We start from the raw sequence: 17,880 nt of genomic DNA, 5'->3' as shown, positions 1-17,880 counted from the left end.
CAAATTGTCGCAGTTCAGTGTGTTCTCTGGTGAGATTACCATTTGATTTGTTTTGTTTCTTTTCCTTCTTTCCTTCTTTAAGAAAAAATTTTTTATAGGGCGCCTGGGTGGTACAGTGGGTTAAGCATCTGACTCGGTTTTTTTCCCAGGCCGTGACCTCAGGGTCTGGAGATCAAGCCCAGCTCAGGTTCTACACTCAGTGCAGAGTCCACTTGGGACTATCTCTCCCTCTCTCTTTGCAACTCCTCTCCCCACCCTGTGTGCACTCTCTCTCTCTAAAATAAATAAACAAAATTTTTTTAAAGGGCCAGAAAATAAATATTTTAGGGTTTGCAGTTCATATACATTATCTGTAGCATATTCTTTGCTTTCTCCTTACAATTTTTTTTCCTCCCTAAAATTCTTTACAAGTGTGCAATTCCAGCTCTCATACAAAAATAAGATAAAGGCTGTACTTGGCCAACAACTGTTCCCTGGCTTAGAATTTTATAACAACACATACAGTAGTAATTTTATCTATTGAAGATAAGTGTTAATACTGTATAGCTCTTACTATATGCCAAGCATCAAGTTTCCACCCTCACAACAGAAGAGATATTATCCACACTGAACACACATGCAAATTGAAGAATAGAGAGATTAAGCATCTTTTTTGCAGTTACTCAACTGGCAAATGGCTGAACCAAAGTCTAGTTCCGGAGTCTGCTTTTTAATTACAATAAACTGTTTTGTAAACAATATTCCAGTTTGGTCTTTTTAACTTTAGTTTCTCCTAAAATACTTTCAATTCTCTCAAGAAGCAGTGGAGCACTGTGGTCCTCAGTGGCCTGAGAATTGTCACACTCACTCTGAGTAGTATAGGGAAAATGGGAGGTGAACAGCCGATGACGTAATGCAGGGCTGGCCAATGGCCAGATGTGCTCCCCAACCAGTTCTTCACAAGGAACCATTCCTTCACATTAGCCACGCTAGCATTAGCAAGGAATCACTATCCGGTGCGTTCTCACTGGGATATGCCCATCTTTGGATTTTTCTTTTACTTTTCTTCATGGTCCTATGAGGTTTTACTTGGTTTAAAGAGTCAATGCCCTGAGAAAGAGAAAAGTTATGGTGCAAACACTATGCCATTCAAATCACCTCTGGCACTAGTTACCCAATACCCCATTCTTTTTCCATGAATAGAACCCCGAAGTTGTAGTCGGGTGCATGTTTACACTCTCCAGTAAATATGTGGATGATACTGGAGCCAAATTTTTTTTAATTCTTGGAGAACGAAGATGCAATTTCTAATTGGCAAAGGCTAGAAAGAACACTATGATGTTGAATTCAGAATTGGTGGTAGGGGCACCTAGGTGGCTCAGTCAGTTAAATGTCCAACTCTTGATTTTGGTTCAGGTCATGATCTCAGGGTTGTGAGATCAAGTCTCACATTTTTTGTAAAGTTTGAGATTATTTCAAAACAGTAAGTTTAAAGAAATATAAAAATAAATGTGAAGCAAAATCTCATCATTTAGCACTAACTAGTTAGAACTAAATATCTTTTTATCTACAATTTTTTTAATGAGATCACATAAAAATCCTGTGCTTTATTTTTTCAGATTAATATATGCTGGACATCTTCCAACATACTTAATTACAATTTACCTTTTCCCGTTTGATGTCTGCATAGCGTTCCACTGGATTAATAATCATAAAATACTTCGGCAATCCATTTGATGGTTTCTATGTTTGCTATTATAAACAATGACCCAATGACCATTCTTTTACATACACTTACAGCAGATACGAATTTACTGCTGAAGATCGAAGATTCATCACTGGGGACCTATTCCTTAATTCTAATCCAATATACCATAGGAAACAGAGCAATCATATTATGAGTTCTTGGTTACAGGAAATTTTAGTCAGTAATTTTATTCATTTTTCATAGCTTTACAGCTTCCGTAAAAATAAAAGTCACTGTAAATAAGTATAAAATGTAAGTTAAAGGGGAAATTATCCTAAAAACTTTCCTGACCCCCTCCCAAACTAGCTAGTATATGGCAAATATCCTTTTCACGCCTTATTCTTAGGCATATATTCACTTTTTTGGGGGGGGGCATATATTCACTCTTAAAGACCATTTATATCACTTGGATCTTGCCAAGAGGGCTGCAAGACATTCCTGCCCTGAATATTAGTTCTATTCCTATTATTATGGTTCCATGTCATCATTTTAGTGGATTTGTTAGAAAGATTCTATCTGAAGAAATCCCTTTCCACTCTCAATGCTTGACAGTTTATTACCAGCACAGACTCTCCAAACGCACGATATGCATCCTGACCAAAGCCATTAACACAGTCTTCACTTTTAACGATTTCTGCCAGTGTGGACCTTCTGATGGTACATGAGACGCGAACGGTGACTGAAGTCCTTACCACAGATGTCACATTTGTAGGGTTTTTCTCCAGTGTGGACTCTCTGATGGGCCTGAAGACGTGAACTCTGACTGAAGCCCTTACCACACTCCTGACATTTAAACAGTTTTTCCCTAATGTGGACACTCAAATGGACCCTAAGATTTGAGGGGAGACTGAAGGCCTTACCACACTCCTCACACCTATGGGGTTTCTCTCCTGTGTGAACCCTCTGATGATGGCGAAGGTTCAAGCTCCTTCCGAAGCCTTTCCCACACTCCTCACACTTATAAGGTTTTTCTCCAGTGTGGCCTCTTTGATGGTATATAAACTGCGAACTGTACCTAAAACCCTTTCCACAGACGTCACACTTGTATGGCTTCTCCCCAGTGTGGACTCTCTGATGGGACTGAAGACCAGAGGACTGACTGAAGCCCTTACCACATACACCACATTTGTAGGGTTTCTCTCCAGTGTGGACTCTCTGATGTACCCGAAAATCTATAGCCTGACTAAAGCTCTTATCACACTCCTCACATTTATAGGGTTTCTCTCCAGAGTGGACTCTCTGATGAGCGTGAAGATTTGATCGCCAACTGAAGCCCTTCCCGCACTCCTCACATTTATATGGTTTTTCTCCAGTGTGAATCACTTGGTGCAGTTTCAGATTGGAACTGTAACTGAAGTCCTTACCACACACATCACATCTGTATGGCTTCTCTCCAGTGTGGACTCTCTGATGGGTCTGAAGCTTTGATGACTGACTGAAGCCCTTCCCGCATGTTTCACATTTGAATCGTTTCTCCCCCGTGTGGACATTCTGATGGACTTGAAGATTAGAAGCCTGACTGAAGCCCTTCCCACACTCCTTACACTTGTAGGGTTTCTCTCCCGTGTGAACTCGGAAGTGGATGTGAAGATCTGTATTGCGGGTAAAGCCTTTCCCACACGCCTCACATTTGTACGGTTTCTCTCCAGTGTGGACTCTCCGATGGCATATTAACGGTGAATTGTGGCTGAAGCCCTTACCGCAGACGTCGCATTTGTAAGGCTTCTCCCCAGTGTGGACCCTCTGATGTATGTGGTAGTGTGCAGCCTGAGTGAAGCCCTTCCCACACTCTTCACACTTATAGGGTTTCTCACCCCTGTGGACCCTCTGATGAACGCGAAGATTAACACTCCAACCAAAGCCCTTACCACACTCTTCACATTTATACGGTTTTTCTTCAGTGTGGACCCTCTGGTGGCACTGAAAGTTTGAACTCTGACTAAAGCATTTCCCACACTCCTCACATTTATAAGGTTTCTCTCCAGTGTGAGTCCTGTAATGAATGATAAGGCCTGTGCTGCTGCTGAATCCCTTGCCACAACTGTCACATCTATAGGCCTTCTCCCCCGTATGGTTAAGTTGATGAAAAGAGCTCTTACTAAAGCAAGCATCAGATCCACGACGTTTGTTGAGTTTCTCTCTTGGGCGAATTCTCTGATGGGTCTGCAGATGAGAGCTCTGATTAGAGCATTTCTCTCTCGTGCAAACGTTCTGATGACGTGGGAGCGCCAAGCTATACCCGATGCCCTTTCCACACTCATGACATGGACGGAATTCCTCTCCTGGGGCTACATGAGGAATGAAGCCGTCACTCGTGCTTTTGCCACACGTGTTGAATTTGTAAGGTTTCTGTTCTGTGTCAGGGTTACTAAGATCACTGACGGGCGATCTCTTCATGAAGGCTTCACATATACACCGGTTATTTTTCCCATGAACTTGCGGATCTCCGCTCTGATTCTGTGACTCACGCAGGGATGTGTTCCCACAGGCGTCCTGGGTTCTCGAAACTGACAACTCTTGATCGGCAGTGCAAGTGGAGCCATTTCCTTTATGATTCACGACACTATTTTCATGTTCAGAAACCTGAATGGAATCACCATGTGGTAACTGGAAATGCTTTCTCTGAAGACACCTGGTTAAATCACTTGCAACCTGTCTCCAGATTTGCCAGCAGGATAGTTCTTCATGGGAAAGGTATTTCAGTGCAACTTTTCGAAGGGCCTCCATCTCATTTTGATTCTTGCTGCCTGTAAGAAAAAGCAATATTCAGAGATGAGGACAAGCGAATGCTTTGGTAGAGAAATGGCAGGATTCCACATCTATGCCATGGGATAAGGCCTCAACAAACCAGGGGGAGGGTCATGTTTGTACAACATCATTTATCCTTTTATGTTCTTCCATGCAAGTGGAAGCAAAGAATAGGGGTCAACAGACTTATCCACTAAGCATAAATGCAACCCATTCAAACCATAAATTTCCTATTTTAGTAGGAGAGCTGTAAGTTTGAAATCAAATGGCTGCAGGCCACAGAGGCAATCCATACTCCATCCTATAATAACATCAATTAAAATTCTCCTCACCTTTTCCTCAGTAGGCTTATCACAAGAGGGATTCTACCTGGTTAGGTTACAAAAGCTCAACTCGTGGGCAGAAACGGCCAGACCACCCTGAACGCACCTAGTCTTGTCTGATCTCAGAAGCTAAGCAGGGTCGGGCCTATTTAGTACTTGGATGGGAGAAATTAGTAATTTAGGTCCTGGCAGGAATTCTCTTCCAAGAGTAAGTTTGGGAAGTGGTTGGAATACTAACATTCATAGTAGTAATGCAGGGCTCTAGAAAGAAACGGCAAAGGGAAAACTAATCTTGTGCGACTGAGAAAGACCCTGGGAGAGAGAAAGCAGCAAAGCACAGTGCACTTGCAAAGGCCACCCTGAAGAGGAAGAGGGGAATTAAACTCTCCCAGACGGTCAAAAGGCTTGGTTTTTTTATTCATTCCCTTTAGGTCCTCACTCTAATGGTGCTCAGTTGGGTAAGGCCTTCCTCATCACCCAATATAAAATAATTCCTTCCCACTCCCATAACACCTTTGATTCTCCGCATTTGGTTTACCCTGCTTTATTTTTCCCTACAGCACATACTATTTGACTTAACTGTATACTTCCTAACTTTTTCTTGTCTTTTTAGACCCACTAGAGTATAACAGTTATGAAGAAAACATGCATTTTGTTTTCTTCGTTATGTTATTTCCACTGTAGTAGAATTTTTTAAATTGTCGGGATACATTAATGAACTATCAAACCAATTCCATAAATGAACAAATAGTTAAAAAGAAAAACAGAATATGAGAAGCGTATCACAAACGGTAAGGATAACACTATGAAATGCTTGTTTCAGCTACAAACACACACATAAATACATACATACGTTACACCCAAGCTAGGTCAGATGTAAAATATATGACTGAGGATTGTGGCTAAAAATGAATGGAAGCACCGGCTTAAAATGTTTGGGGTGGGGGGAGCAGCGGCACCAAGTCCTTAATGATTAATTTGCTTAAATGTAAAGTTACAATCTAATATTATAAGCTAAAAAAGTCTCAATACATATGTACACATTTCTAAGTGTGGTAGGACAATCAAATGGCCCCTAAAGATGTCCATGCCCTAATCCCTGCAACCTGTGAATATATTCATGTATGTGACAAAAGGGATTTCATTAAATTTCATTAAAATTTATTTCATTAAAATTAAGGATTCTGAGATCGGGGTGGGGGGGGGCGCCTGGGTGGCTGAATCGGTTAAGCAACCAACTCTTGATTTCGCCGCAGGTCATGATCTCAGGGTTGTGGGATCAAGCCCCACAGCAGGCTCAATGTGAAGCCTGCTTAAGATTCTCCCGCCCTCTCCCTTTGCCCCTCCCCCTGACCTCCTCTCTTCTGCTTGCATGTGCTCTCTCTCACTCGCGCACTCTCTCTCTCTCTCTCAGAAAAAAAAAAAAAGAATCCTGCAGTGGGAAGTTATCTTGTATTATGTGGATGGGCCCAAAATAGTTACAAGGGTCCCTATCAGAGAGTACATCCATAAATTACTCACAGAATTTGTCACCTAATTTATCACATTTGCAGACAGACTTCTCTGTTTAATTTTTCAAACAAAGGGAGAGCATATGAATTTACTTGCTCTGGGAATATTGAGGTTTTTTTGTTTTGTTTTGTTTTTTTAAAGATTTTATTTATTCATTTGACAGACAGAAATCACAAGTAGTCAGAGAGGCAGGCAGAGAGAGAGGGGGAAGCAGGCTCCCCGCTGAGCAGAGAGCCCAATGCGGGGCTCAATCCCAGGACCCCGAGATCATGATCTGAGCCGAAGGCAGAGACTTAACCCACTGAGCCACCCAGGCATCCCTGGGGATGTCGAGTTTTTAATTTCTAAATGAGGAGAACTGAGGAATATGTAAATTAAAAAGAAAGGAAAGGAGATGGGAAAGTGAGGTGAAAACTGAAGAGGGACAGGGCAGGAGAAAGTGGGGGGAGGTGGTAGGCAGTGAAAGGCTTGGTGGGAAAGAAATCGGTGGCTGGGGACATGAACCAGGCATTCTTTCCCGTCCGAGAAAGGCTGGTATCACAGCTCACTCCTACAAGGACTGTGACTATTTAAATAATTTAATCATTTAGTAAGTGGAGAGGATCCCCTCCTATGCAGAAAGGCCATCCAAGGCCTTGAGTAGACACAACAAATGAAACTGCCAAAACTCCTACTTCAACGGGAGACAGATGGTGAGCAAGTCAACAAAAATGTGTTGGGAGGTCAGGAGGCGATCCATACTCAGACACAAAATAAGGCAGGGTGAGGGGATGAAGAACGGAGAGGACGAGGTTTGAAAGGGCAGACACAGAAGGCCCAGCGGATGCAGATGAAATCCGAGCAAAACCTTAGTAAGGGAGTGGCCGCAGACTCGGCCCAGGCAGAGGGGAAGCTGGTCCACGGCCGGGAAGCAGCAGAGAGAACACCCCAGGGGAGCCAGGAATGACTTAAGTCAGGGTAAAAGCAAGGCTGATCAAAAAAGAACCTGGTGAGGAATCTAGATTGGGGAGGGTCTTGTAGGCCACTGCGAGGGCTCTGAGCGAAACGGGAAGTCTTTGGAGGGTTTTTCAGCAGGGGAATGGCATGACCTCACTTGCTTTCTAAGGAATCACTCTGGTACCATGTGGAGAACAGATGACAGGAGAGCAAGAGAGAAGGCAGGGAGACCAACGTGGAGGCTGCTGTCCCGGTGCAGAAGAGAGGACAGAGCTCAGATGAAAGTGCAGTAAGCACGGATGTGGTGAGACGCAGATTAGCTGGTACCTGAAGGAACAGCCATGTGGTCCTCACTGGTCACACTTTGTTGGGGTTCCCCTTCCATCATCCAAAGCTCTTCTTCTGCTTCCAACTGAGAAACCATCTCTGGCTTGAAGGGAAGATGTCCTGTGAAAGGGCAGATATACACCTCTAAGATACACACATGGCTAAAATGTATTTCTGTCCAAGTTCTACAACCCTCAGAACCTTTAAAGTGATATTTCCGGAACTCTCCTGATCATGAACTGTAATAGGTAAATTTAGGCCATGACCTAGTTCATGTCTAGATAGAGATAAAATTAGATTCAGCCAATGTCTGTTCTCAGCCTACTTCGGACACTCACACCACTCACCGCAAATGGTCAGTTTCTGCTGCAGTGTGAGGTCTTGATAAGGAACTCTTCTAGTTTCTATCCTTATTCTATTTTATTGAAAAAAAAAAAAAAAAAGTGCCAGCACAGGGTACTAAATTAATGCCATGACCCACCAATGGATCACAACCACGATTTGAAAAAGCATTTGCAAGACACAGTGTAAAAGCCAATTTATATTTATGTTTCCCATTTGTAATTAATTGAGTCAGGGTTTCTCAACTGAGGCACCACTGACATTCTGGACTGGCTAATTCTTTGCCCTGGAGGTTGAACTGTACACTACAGGAGGTTTAGCAACATTGGTGGCCAGTGGAGCCCCTCCCCGACGAACTGTAACCATCAAACCCGTCTCTAGACATTGCCAAATGTCACCTCGGGGCAAAATAGCCCCTGAACAGAATTTTACCTGAGCAGAAAAACAAGGAAAACCTATGCCTGTAGTCCTATGGATTAGAAAAACCTGAGTCTTCAGGGTCAGGGAATTAATTCAAAAGGTCCAAAGCTTTGAACAACTAAGGACACTGACTCTCAAGGGGGTGCCATGGGGCGACTGTCCTCACCCACTGAGACCAGGTTCTTGAAATTCTCCAGCATCACATCTCGGTACAGCTTCCTCTGGGTGGAATCCAGCAGCCCCAACTCCTCCACGGTGAAGACCACCGCCACGTCCTTGAACGTCACCGCCTCCTACACATGAAACGCACACAACCTTAATCCCTCAAGCTCCACTGGAAAAGGGGCAGCACAGAGGAGGATAGAGGATTACCCCCCCAAAAAAAAGGCTGCCACTTTGGAGGGTGCCCAGGCAGATTTTAGTCCCAGAGTGTCCCCCCTCACTGTCCCCTCCCAAGCACCCCACAAGGCTTGGGTTCTGTCGCGATGTCAGCAGTGTTCACAGGCCTTGGGCAGCCCTCCTGGGACAAGCACACAGCTTTTCTGTGTTTTCAACGTACATGCTGCATCTGCCTGCAGCATTCACGGCTGGTGAAAGCACTAAGCTCAAATTTCACAGTTTTAATTCTAGGGCCTTGGGGAAATTCCTTACTTCCCACTATCTCCATTTCCACTTCTCTTTAATGATGTCTGTACCACAAATTGTTTGAAAACATTAGATAAGTATTTGTAAAGCACGTAAAATGGTGCCTAGCATGTAGCTAACTGCTCAATAAACTTGAATAATTACCATCGTCAGTGTCTCATTCCATTTTATGACCACAGAGTTTAACTTCCCTTAGAACTGATGATATAAGGGGCGCCTGGGTGGCTCAGCGGGTTAAGCCGCTGCCTTCGGCTCAGGTCATGAACTCGGAGTCCTGGGATCGAGCCCTGCATCGGGCTCTCTGCTCACCAGGGAGCCTGCTTCCTCCTCTCTTTCTGCCTGCTTGTGATCTCTCTCAAATAAATAAATAAAATCTTTAAAAAAAAAAAAAAAGAACTGATGATATATCTTCCATCATCCAAATCACATATAGTTACAGATCTTCAATTTTTTTTTCAGATTTTATTTATTTGAGAGACAGCAAGAGAAAGAGAGAGAGAGAAGAGAATGCACAAGCAAGGGGAAAAGGAGAAAGAGAGGGAATGGGAGAAGCAGACTTCCTGGAAAGCAGGGAGCCCGATTCAGGGCTTTATCCCAGGACCCTGGGATCATGACTTGAGCCGAAGGCAGTTGCTTAACCAACTGAGCCACCCAGATGGCCCCAGATTTTTAATTTTAATCAGTGCTGCAGAGATCCTTTTACTGAGACCTTAGCTAAAAGTAGCAACTGCAAAGCCACAGAATAAACTTTCAAAACTTTCAAAATTTTCAAAGCACAGTGGCAGATTTCCCTCCCAGGAGGTTTTCCCAATTCACCTTTCATGCAAGAGAGTACAAGTGTTCCTCAATCTCTAGACTCTGACCAAATAGGACAATCTAAGTGAAATAAATAATTAGAAAGCTTTTGTTAACATTTGCACATATTTACTTATTAACGATCATTACTTTTGTCATAAATTTACCTTGACACTCCATTTTTTTTCACTCCTATTCCAACTTGGTTTTTCCTTATCTTACTAATCTTTTTTTTTTTTAAGATTTTAATTTATTTATTTGACACACAGAGAGAGAAAGAGAGCACAAGTAGACAGAGAGGCAGGCAGAGAGAGAGGAGGAAGCAGGCTCCCTGCTGAGCAGAGAGCCTGATGCGGGGCTCGATCCAAGGACTCCGAGATCATGACCTGAGCCAAAGGCAGAGGCTTAACCCACTGAGCTACCCAGGCACCCCTTATCTTACTAACCTTAATAAAAGAGTTATTAAGCCTTTCTCTAATGTATCTAAGTACAGGTGACTCTTTAACAAGAAGGGTTTGAACTGCATGGGTCCACCTTACATGCATATCTTTTTACAGCACTAAAAATGGATCCTCTCTTACAATTTTCCTGATGATATTTTCTTTTTCTCATTTACTTTACTGTAAGATACAATATACGATACAGAGAACATATAAAATATGTGTTAATCAATTGTTGATGTTATTGGTAAGGCTTCTGATCAGCAGTAAGCTAAGAGCTAAGCTTCTGGGAAGTCAAAATTTCCATGTGGATTTTCAAGGAGGTCAGGGTCTCTAACCCTTGCATTATTTGAGGATCAACTATGTATCCCATCACTTCCAATATAAAATTACAAATGCAAGTAAAAAAGGCATAAGGTAAAGTACAAAGAGTTGGCCAATGAGCAAGGTAGTACTATAAATTCTTTTGGTCTATTTCAAATTTTTATTACTTTTCCAAAAATTGTCTTGTGAAACAATAAAGATAAGTACTAAACACACACGCCCACACATAGCCTGACATACCACCCGCACTCAAAATCTGCGGTTTTCCATTAACTTTTCCAAAGAGGAGAAAGATGAGCCTAATCTGTGAGAAATGAAATCATATCTAAGGAGACAGAAAAGAATTCCTTACCTGAAACTTGGTCATTTTCTCCTGCTCTTTCTGGGGAAGGTCAGAGTCCTGAGAAGACATAACTGGGGAAGGACAAAGAAGCCATGAGATGCAGGCCAAGGAGCCCAGGTGATCTCTGCAGAAATTAAACGACAGCTCTCCTACTTCTAGGCTGCAGAGGCTACAGACAGCACAGTGAGCAAAGCATGGAGCAGACTCCAACCCCGAAGTCTGTCAGCCATGGGCCACTGGGCAGTGACCGGGACAACCAAATGCAGTATTCCTACTAGAAGAATGACATCCTGAGGATGTAGGAAATGAAGGGTGCTGTTAACATTTAGTTTAAAAAAAAAAAAAATGGGTTCTAAATCAATGGCCTAGGTTTAAATCCTCAAAATAATTCTCACCATCCACATAATGTTAGGGTTGTTAAAGAAAAACCCCCGTGCCTCACTGTGATCATCTGCACATGAAGATAAGAGCTGTGTATCTTAACTCACCTCAGAAGGTTGTTCCACAGACTAAACGAGCAGATGGAAAATTCAAAGAACCAGGAGGCCCTTTTTCTTGCAGCTGCAAAAAAGCAGACGATACTTTGCATCATAAACTCTAACTGCACATGTCTTTTCCAACAAAAGCAAAAAAGACCTGGAAGGTATCTGGACTTCATACACTAATGCTCTCCTATGAAAGTCACCTTTACTCTCTGAAAATCCTGATTCCCACTTAAAATTTTTTCTTACGGGGCACCTGGGTGGCTCAGTGGGTTAAAGCCTTTAGCTCAGGTCATGATCCCAGGGTCCTGGGATCCAGCCCCGCATCAGGTTCTCTGCTCAGCAGGGAGCCTGCTTCTGCTTCCCCCTCTCTCTCTGCCTGCCTCTCTGCCTACTTGTGATCTGTCAAATGGATAACAAAACCTTAAAAAAAAATTTCTTACTTGTCTAACTAAATATAAATAAATAAATAAATTTATTTCTTCTTACTTACAATTTTTTGCCCACCTAGTAACATTTTATCCACACTGGTATTAGCTTTCTAAAAAGCATCACTTCAAGTAAATTTACCTGGTGAAGTAAAAAAGGCTTATTGATAAATGCCTTTTATCCCATGTGCAAAAAATTAAAGAAAGATGCAAAATAAAAATCAAGACACAGAAGATAGAGTGAGAGGCTCCAACATTTGTTCAATGGGAGGAGTATGACAAAAACAGAACCGAAGAAATGGCAGAGAGCTCCTATTTCAAAAGATAATTGCTGAGTTCATATACAGCAATTCTGAACAGTACAAATAAAAATAAATACACTCCTGGGGTGCCTGGGTGGCTCAGTCAGTTAAGGGTCAGACTCTTGATTTTGGCTCAGGTCATGATCTCAGGGTTGCGAGACCCAGACCCTCTTTGAAGTCTGCACTGAGCATGGAGCCTCCTTGGAATTCTCTCTTTCCATTTCCCTCTGCCCCTCCCCCACCTATACAATTTTTAAAAAAATAAATACATCCTAAACAAATCATGCTGAAACTCAGGAATGTAAAGAATTAAAAACTGTTGGGCGCCTGGGTGGCTCAGTGGGTTAAGCTGCTGCCTTCGGCTCAGGTCATGATCTCAGGGTGCTGGGATCGAGTCCCGCATCGGGCTCTCTGCTCAGCAGGGAGCCTGCTTCCCTTCCTCTCTCTCTGCCTGCCTCTCTGCCTACTTGTGATCTCTCTCTGTCAAATAAATAAATAAAATCTTTAAAAAAAAAAAAAAAGAATTAAAAACTGTGAATAAATAAAAAGAACTGAAAACAACAAAAATCCTTAAAACCCCCAGAAAGAAAATACAGTTTACCTAACAAAATGACAATTTGATTGACAGAATCAAGGAAACAGAATGGAGACCTCAAAGGATTGAATGCTATCTCCAAAAGGAAGAATGGAAATAATCGTCAAACTTGAATTCTATGTTCAACCAAATGACTACTGACATGAGAGAGAAAAAAAAAAGACATTTCAGCTGAACAAAGATGAAGAACAATCATTAACTATACGAACCTGGAAAGAAGCAATGGTAAGAAAACACTTGTAAATATGCTGGTAACATTTTTGTTATTTAAAAAAAGGGGTGGGGGGCACCTGGGTGGCTCAGTGGGTTAAGCCTCCGCCTTCAGCTCAGGTCAGGATCCCAGTGTCCTGGGATAGAGCCCACATCGGGCTCTCTGCTCAGCAGGGAGCCTGCTTACCCTTCTCAAAGTCTGCCTGCCTCTCTGCCTACTTGTGACCTCTGTCAAATAAATTAGAAAAAAAAAAAAAAACTTAAAAAAAAAAAAGCCCAAGAACGATAGGACCAATTTCGAGGGTTGTTGTAACAAAATACAGACCGATAACCTGACCTCCAGTTTAAAAAAGGTGGATGGGCGCCTGGGTGGCTCAGTGGGTTAAGCCGCTGCCTTCGGCTCAGGTCATGATCTCAGGGTCCTGGGATCGAGTCCCGCGTCGGGCTCTCTGCTCAGCAGGGAGCCTGCTTCCTCCTCTCTCTCTGCCTGCCTCTCTCCCTACTTGTGATCTCTCTCTGTCAAATAAATAGATAAAATCTTTAAAAAAATAAATAAATAAAAATAAAAATAAAAAAGGTGGTGGTGGTGAGGTGCCATCATCAAGTATCAAGTACAGATTTCGTTTCTGCATTTCTCAGAATGAGAATACACAGCGGCTACATTTAGTATCTGAGACAAGCAACCGTTTTTATTCCAAACCAGCTGAGCAAGTAAAAGGAAACCAAACTGCAAACAAGGAAGAGCAAAAAGTAAGTGTAGAAGGTCGTAAATTCCAAAAATACACGTGCGTGTGGTTTAAAAAACAACAAAAACAAAATGAAACACAAAAAACAAAACTCACCTACACATTCACACATATTAACAAGGAGATGGAACACCCCGCAGGTGGATACAGCAAACACTGGAACATTTCCCTAGTAAGTAAGTCACTGACCGAGTGACTGAAACCCGTGAACGGAAAACAGAGAGGACGCATCAAAAAAGTACTTTCGCGGGGCGCCTGGGTGGCTCAGTGGGTTGAAACCTCTGCCTTCGGCTCGGGTCGTGGTCCCAGGGTCCCAGAGTCCCACGATCGAACCCCGCATCGGGCTCTCTGCTCAGCAGCGAGCCTGCTTCCCTTCCTCCCCTCTCTCTGCCTGCCTCTCTACCTACCTATGGTCTCTGTAAAATAAATAAATAAAATCTTAAAGAAAAAAAGAAGAAGAAGAAAGAAAGTGCTTTCGCTAGTACGCACCCAGAAGTCCGTCCTTCCTCCCCTTCCCGAAGTCAGGGGACGCGAAGAGCAGGACGCGGTGGGACGACACGACGGCGAATGCCCCGCGGATAAACTGCAGCGGACATCCCCGGGCGCGGGCGCGGGCGGCTCGGGGCTCCTGAAGGAGACAGGTGGAAAGCTCGGGAAGAGCTGGGTATCCGGGAGGCTGGCAGCCGGGCCGCGCCATTGCTCGCAGAGCCCGGGCCCCGCTCCCTGCACCGCGGCTTCCAGGCAGAAGGGAGCGGGGCAGAGAACTCCTGTTAGCAATGGCCAACCCGTTACCCCGTGCCGCCCCCTTTCAAAGCTCCGGACACGTAGCGTCTCGTTTCCTGCGAATCACAGCTCGACCCGAGAGTTACTCCCGCTGTCGCGACTTGACGGAAGAGGAAAGGAGAGCGCAGAGAGCAAGTCGCCAGGTACTGTACCGACAGAAGTAGCAGCGCTGCTGGGTAAGCCGGGGAGGAGAGCCGAGGGAATCCAAACTTCTGCCCTCAGTCGCTCAGCCTCCGCCGGCGGCCGCGACTTCTCCATCCTAAAACGGCCGGCTAGGTAGCGACTAGCGACGCTCAGGCGGAAAACACTCGGAGGGGGCGTGAGGGTGCAAGGCTGACTCACCTCCCGACCGAAAAGATGGTGGCGGTCTTGCTTTTCCGGGGCGGAAGTGTCTCTGACTACACGGCGCCCCGGAACTACACTTCCCAGAAATCCCGAGGCGGGGGAGGAGCAAGCGCTTGAGGGCGGGGCGGGGGAAGTCCTTGTTAGTTGAGGACTACATTACCCATATCCCCCAAGTAGAGGAAGGACTATGTCCGCCCCCTTAAACCACGCCTTCTTCCTCCCGAGCGAATCTCCTCCTTGTAGTTGGAGGACTTCAACTTCCAGAACCCGCTTTCGGGCTTACCATTTTGCAGACATAAAGCAGTTCTCTGATGCCAGGGAAGTTGAGTTTTTTCCATTGACAAACAAAACGCACTTAGCAAATATTTGAACAGAGGCTTAAAAGAAAAAGTTTGTAACAGAAGCAGATCACGTGACCCGTCACTAATGAAATTGTACCCACTACTACTAGACAAAGAAGGGATAAAACGATAGCCTTTATTTTGCAGTTTCAGACCCTTTTTAGACATAAAAAAGAATGAGAGCCCCCCAAAATGCAGTGAAGGCAGAATACATTGTAGACATCAACTTTTGTGAGAGGCACAAATAATTCAAAACTTGGCTTTGGGGAACAGTTAGACATACTCAGAGTAAAAAGACAAACTTCAGCCTCCTTGTATGATCAGTTTCCCAACCGGGGTTTTTGTCTTCATTCCTCAGAGAGACTTCTGAGTTTGAGGGATGAATACATTACCGCTAATTAGATTTTTATGAAATGGTGACTAAAAATTATTTGCTCAAACATATGATAGCACTGATGTTTAAAAGATATAAAGATGGGGAGCAGAAGGGAATACCCCAAAATATCCATACCTCCACTATAATATATGTTTGCATTTCTTCTTTACTGAACGTGTTGGGCAGGAAGCTAGGCATGAGAGACAAGAGGATGGACCTTAGACGTCCTGAAAGAGAGCCCCAAACAAGGACCGCCCAGAGACCACCCTAGTCCATCCTGTAGCAACTCATTTGCGGTTACAACATCCTGACAGAGGAAAAGTTTGGTTTGTTGTGCTCGTTGCACTTGTGCAGAAAGCTGCCTCTTGTCCGCATTGGACCTGTCTCCAGAAGAGAAATAATGCAGTTTCCTACCCTGTGCAGGCATTTCCTATATATTTTGGAAAAGGACATGTGTAGTTTGCTAATTATTATATGATCCAGGACTTTCTCTCAAATGTTGCAACCCCAGCACCAGCCCCAAAGGGGAAAAATGATAGAAGCCCACACCTGGGAGTTTTTTTGGGGGGGGTGCATTGTCTCTATCCATTGGCCTGCTCCTCTCTTGGATTGTACTTTAATAAAACTTTGCTCTGCTTTCCTTTCCTTTAGCTGTCCTGTAATTCTTAACTGTGGCAGCGAAAAGAATGGAGACTTCTTTCCGTTTCCATCTAATTGTCAATAATAAACGTGTATTCCTTCTGTTACACACATATCTCTCATGAAGTTCTCAGTGTATGCTACGGACTATCCCAAACACTTTAGACTCCAGGATTCTCTTGTAACAACTTGTTTTTTATGTAAATACTATTATTTCCTTTGCTTTACAGGAGCCAGAGGCAGAGGAAGGTTAAGTAATTTGCCCGTGTTACTGAAATAGCAAGCGTTAAAGCCAGGTTTCAAGATTTGGTATTTGAGGGCCACCTGGGTGGCTCGGTGGGTTAACCCTCTACCTTCGGCTCAGGTCATGATCCCAGGGTGCTGGGATCGAGCCCCTCATCAGGCTCTCTGCTCAGCCAGGAGCTTGATTCCTCCTCTCTCTGCCTGCCTTTCTGCTTACTTGTGGTCTCTCTCTGTCAAATAAATAAATAAAATCTTTAAAAAAAAATTTTTGGCATTTGACAAACGGAGCCTGAGTGCTAATCACTCATTAGTCACATCTTGTATAATCAACATGAACAGATATTTAATTTCAATCACTTTTTTCCTCCCTGATGCCAGAGAGATATTGCATAACACGGAAATTCAGTTATTTTCACCTGCATATCTATCCAGTGCCCTCAAAGAAGTTCCAAATGCTTTAGCAAGTCACACGAACAGGAAACTTCCATATTTTTTTCCTCCTCAAATCCACTTTGTATTCATGCCCAGCTGTAGTGAATAACTTACACTCCCATGAAAAGCCTCTTTGAGGGGCACCTGGGTGGCTCAGTTAAGAGTCTGCTTTCGGCTCAGGTTGTGATCCCAGGGTCCTGAGATGAGTCCCGCAATGGGCTCCCTGCTCAGCCCGAAGCCTGCTTCTCCCACTCCCCCTGCTTGTGTACCCTCTCTTGCTGTGTGTCTCTCTCTGTCAAATAAGTAAATTAAATCTTTCCAAAGATTAAAAAAAATTTTTAAAGCCTCATCATATCTGCTGCTCATTAGGTCATACTCACCTGCTCCATTCACTTACAGGATGCGGTCTTCCCCACGGCTTAAATATTCTTTGCTCTGATAAGACATCTTGTGGGGTTTTGTCCTGTATGCTAATAAAAGCAATGTGTAAAAGACTACAGGCTTGGAATCAGGCTGCCTAGATTAAAATAATAATCCTGCCACTTATTCTGTGAACTCTGTCCTTTTTTTTACTTGTAAAATGGAGATAACAATAGGAATGAGAAGGAACATCTTGATAAATACACATAAGGGCACTGGAAACTCGACCTGACTCACAACCAACCTGTAAAAAATAAATATTATCCTCAGATGATGGGAAACATGAATGAGGGGTGGATGGTTTAGTAACTTTGCTTTATGATGATTAAAATATTATCAATAACTGTACATCCATGAAGCATCTGGCTCTTGATCTCAGTTCAGATCTTGATCTCAGGACCATGAGCTCATGTCGGCATTGGGCTCCATGCCTCATCAAAATGTTGACAAGGGCTGCAGATGACTCAGGTATTCTGAGCGTGTGTGTACTAATTCCTAGAATGCCAGAGAGAATCTTGGTGAAATTGTGCCATTTTAGGCTACGAGTGTCTTCCTTGATTCTGTTACTGAAAACCGGGCAGCATAAGAATAAATTCCTATTTATTTGGAATAAAGTTCCAAAATAATATTTAAGAAAGAAATGCCATTTGTAGTACA

General features: G+C 43.5%; 1 protein-coding gene across 5 annotated transcripts; it reads right to left on the bottom strand.

Moving 5' to 3' along the window:
* Positions 1-1,566: 1,566 nt before the first annotated feature.
* Positions 1,567-14,845, bottom strand: ZNF227 (zinc finger protein 227). Of its 5 annotated transcripts, none has more exons than XM_032325317.1 (7): positions 14,770-14,845; positions 14,134-14,272; positions 11,370-11,442; positions 10,891-10,952; positions 8,501-8,627; positions 7,573-7,692; positions 1,567-4,473 (listed from the first exon to the last, which is right to left on the bottom strand). In XM_032325317.1, exons 4-7 carry the CDS (start codon positions 10,948-10,950, stop codon positions 2,351-2,353), a joined length of 2,430 nt encoding a protein of 809 aa, XP_032181208.1. In that variant the 5' UTR covers positions 10,951-10,952; positions 11,370-11,442; positions 14,134-14,272; positions 14,770-14,845; the 3' UTR covers positions 1,567-2,350. The 5 variants fall into 5 exon arrangements, with proteins under 5 accessions (XP_032181208.1, XP_032181210.1, XP_032181209.1 ...); XM_032325319.1 differs by adding an exon at positions 11,857-11,933 and having other exon boundaries at positions 14,134-14,812; XM_032325318.1 differs by having other exon boundaries at positions 14,580-14,812.
* Between the last annotated feature and the right edge of the window lie 3,035 nt (positions 14,846-17,880).

Source organism: Mustela erminea, chromosome 19 (assembly GCF_009829155.1).
Source record: "Mustela erminea isolate mMusErm1 chromosome 19, mMusErm1.Pri, whole genome shotgun sequence".
Taxonomy (NCBI): Eukaryota; Metazoa; Chordata; class Mammalia; order Carnivora; family Mustelidae; genus Mustela; species Mustela erminea.
Note: the sequence above shows the minus strand (reverse complement) of the source record. Positions and strands in the feature narration are given on the sequence as shown.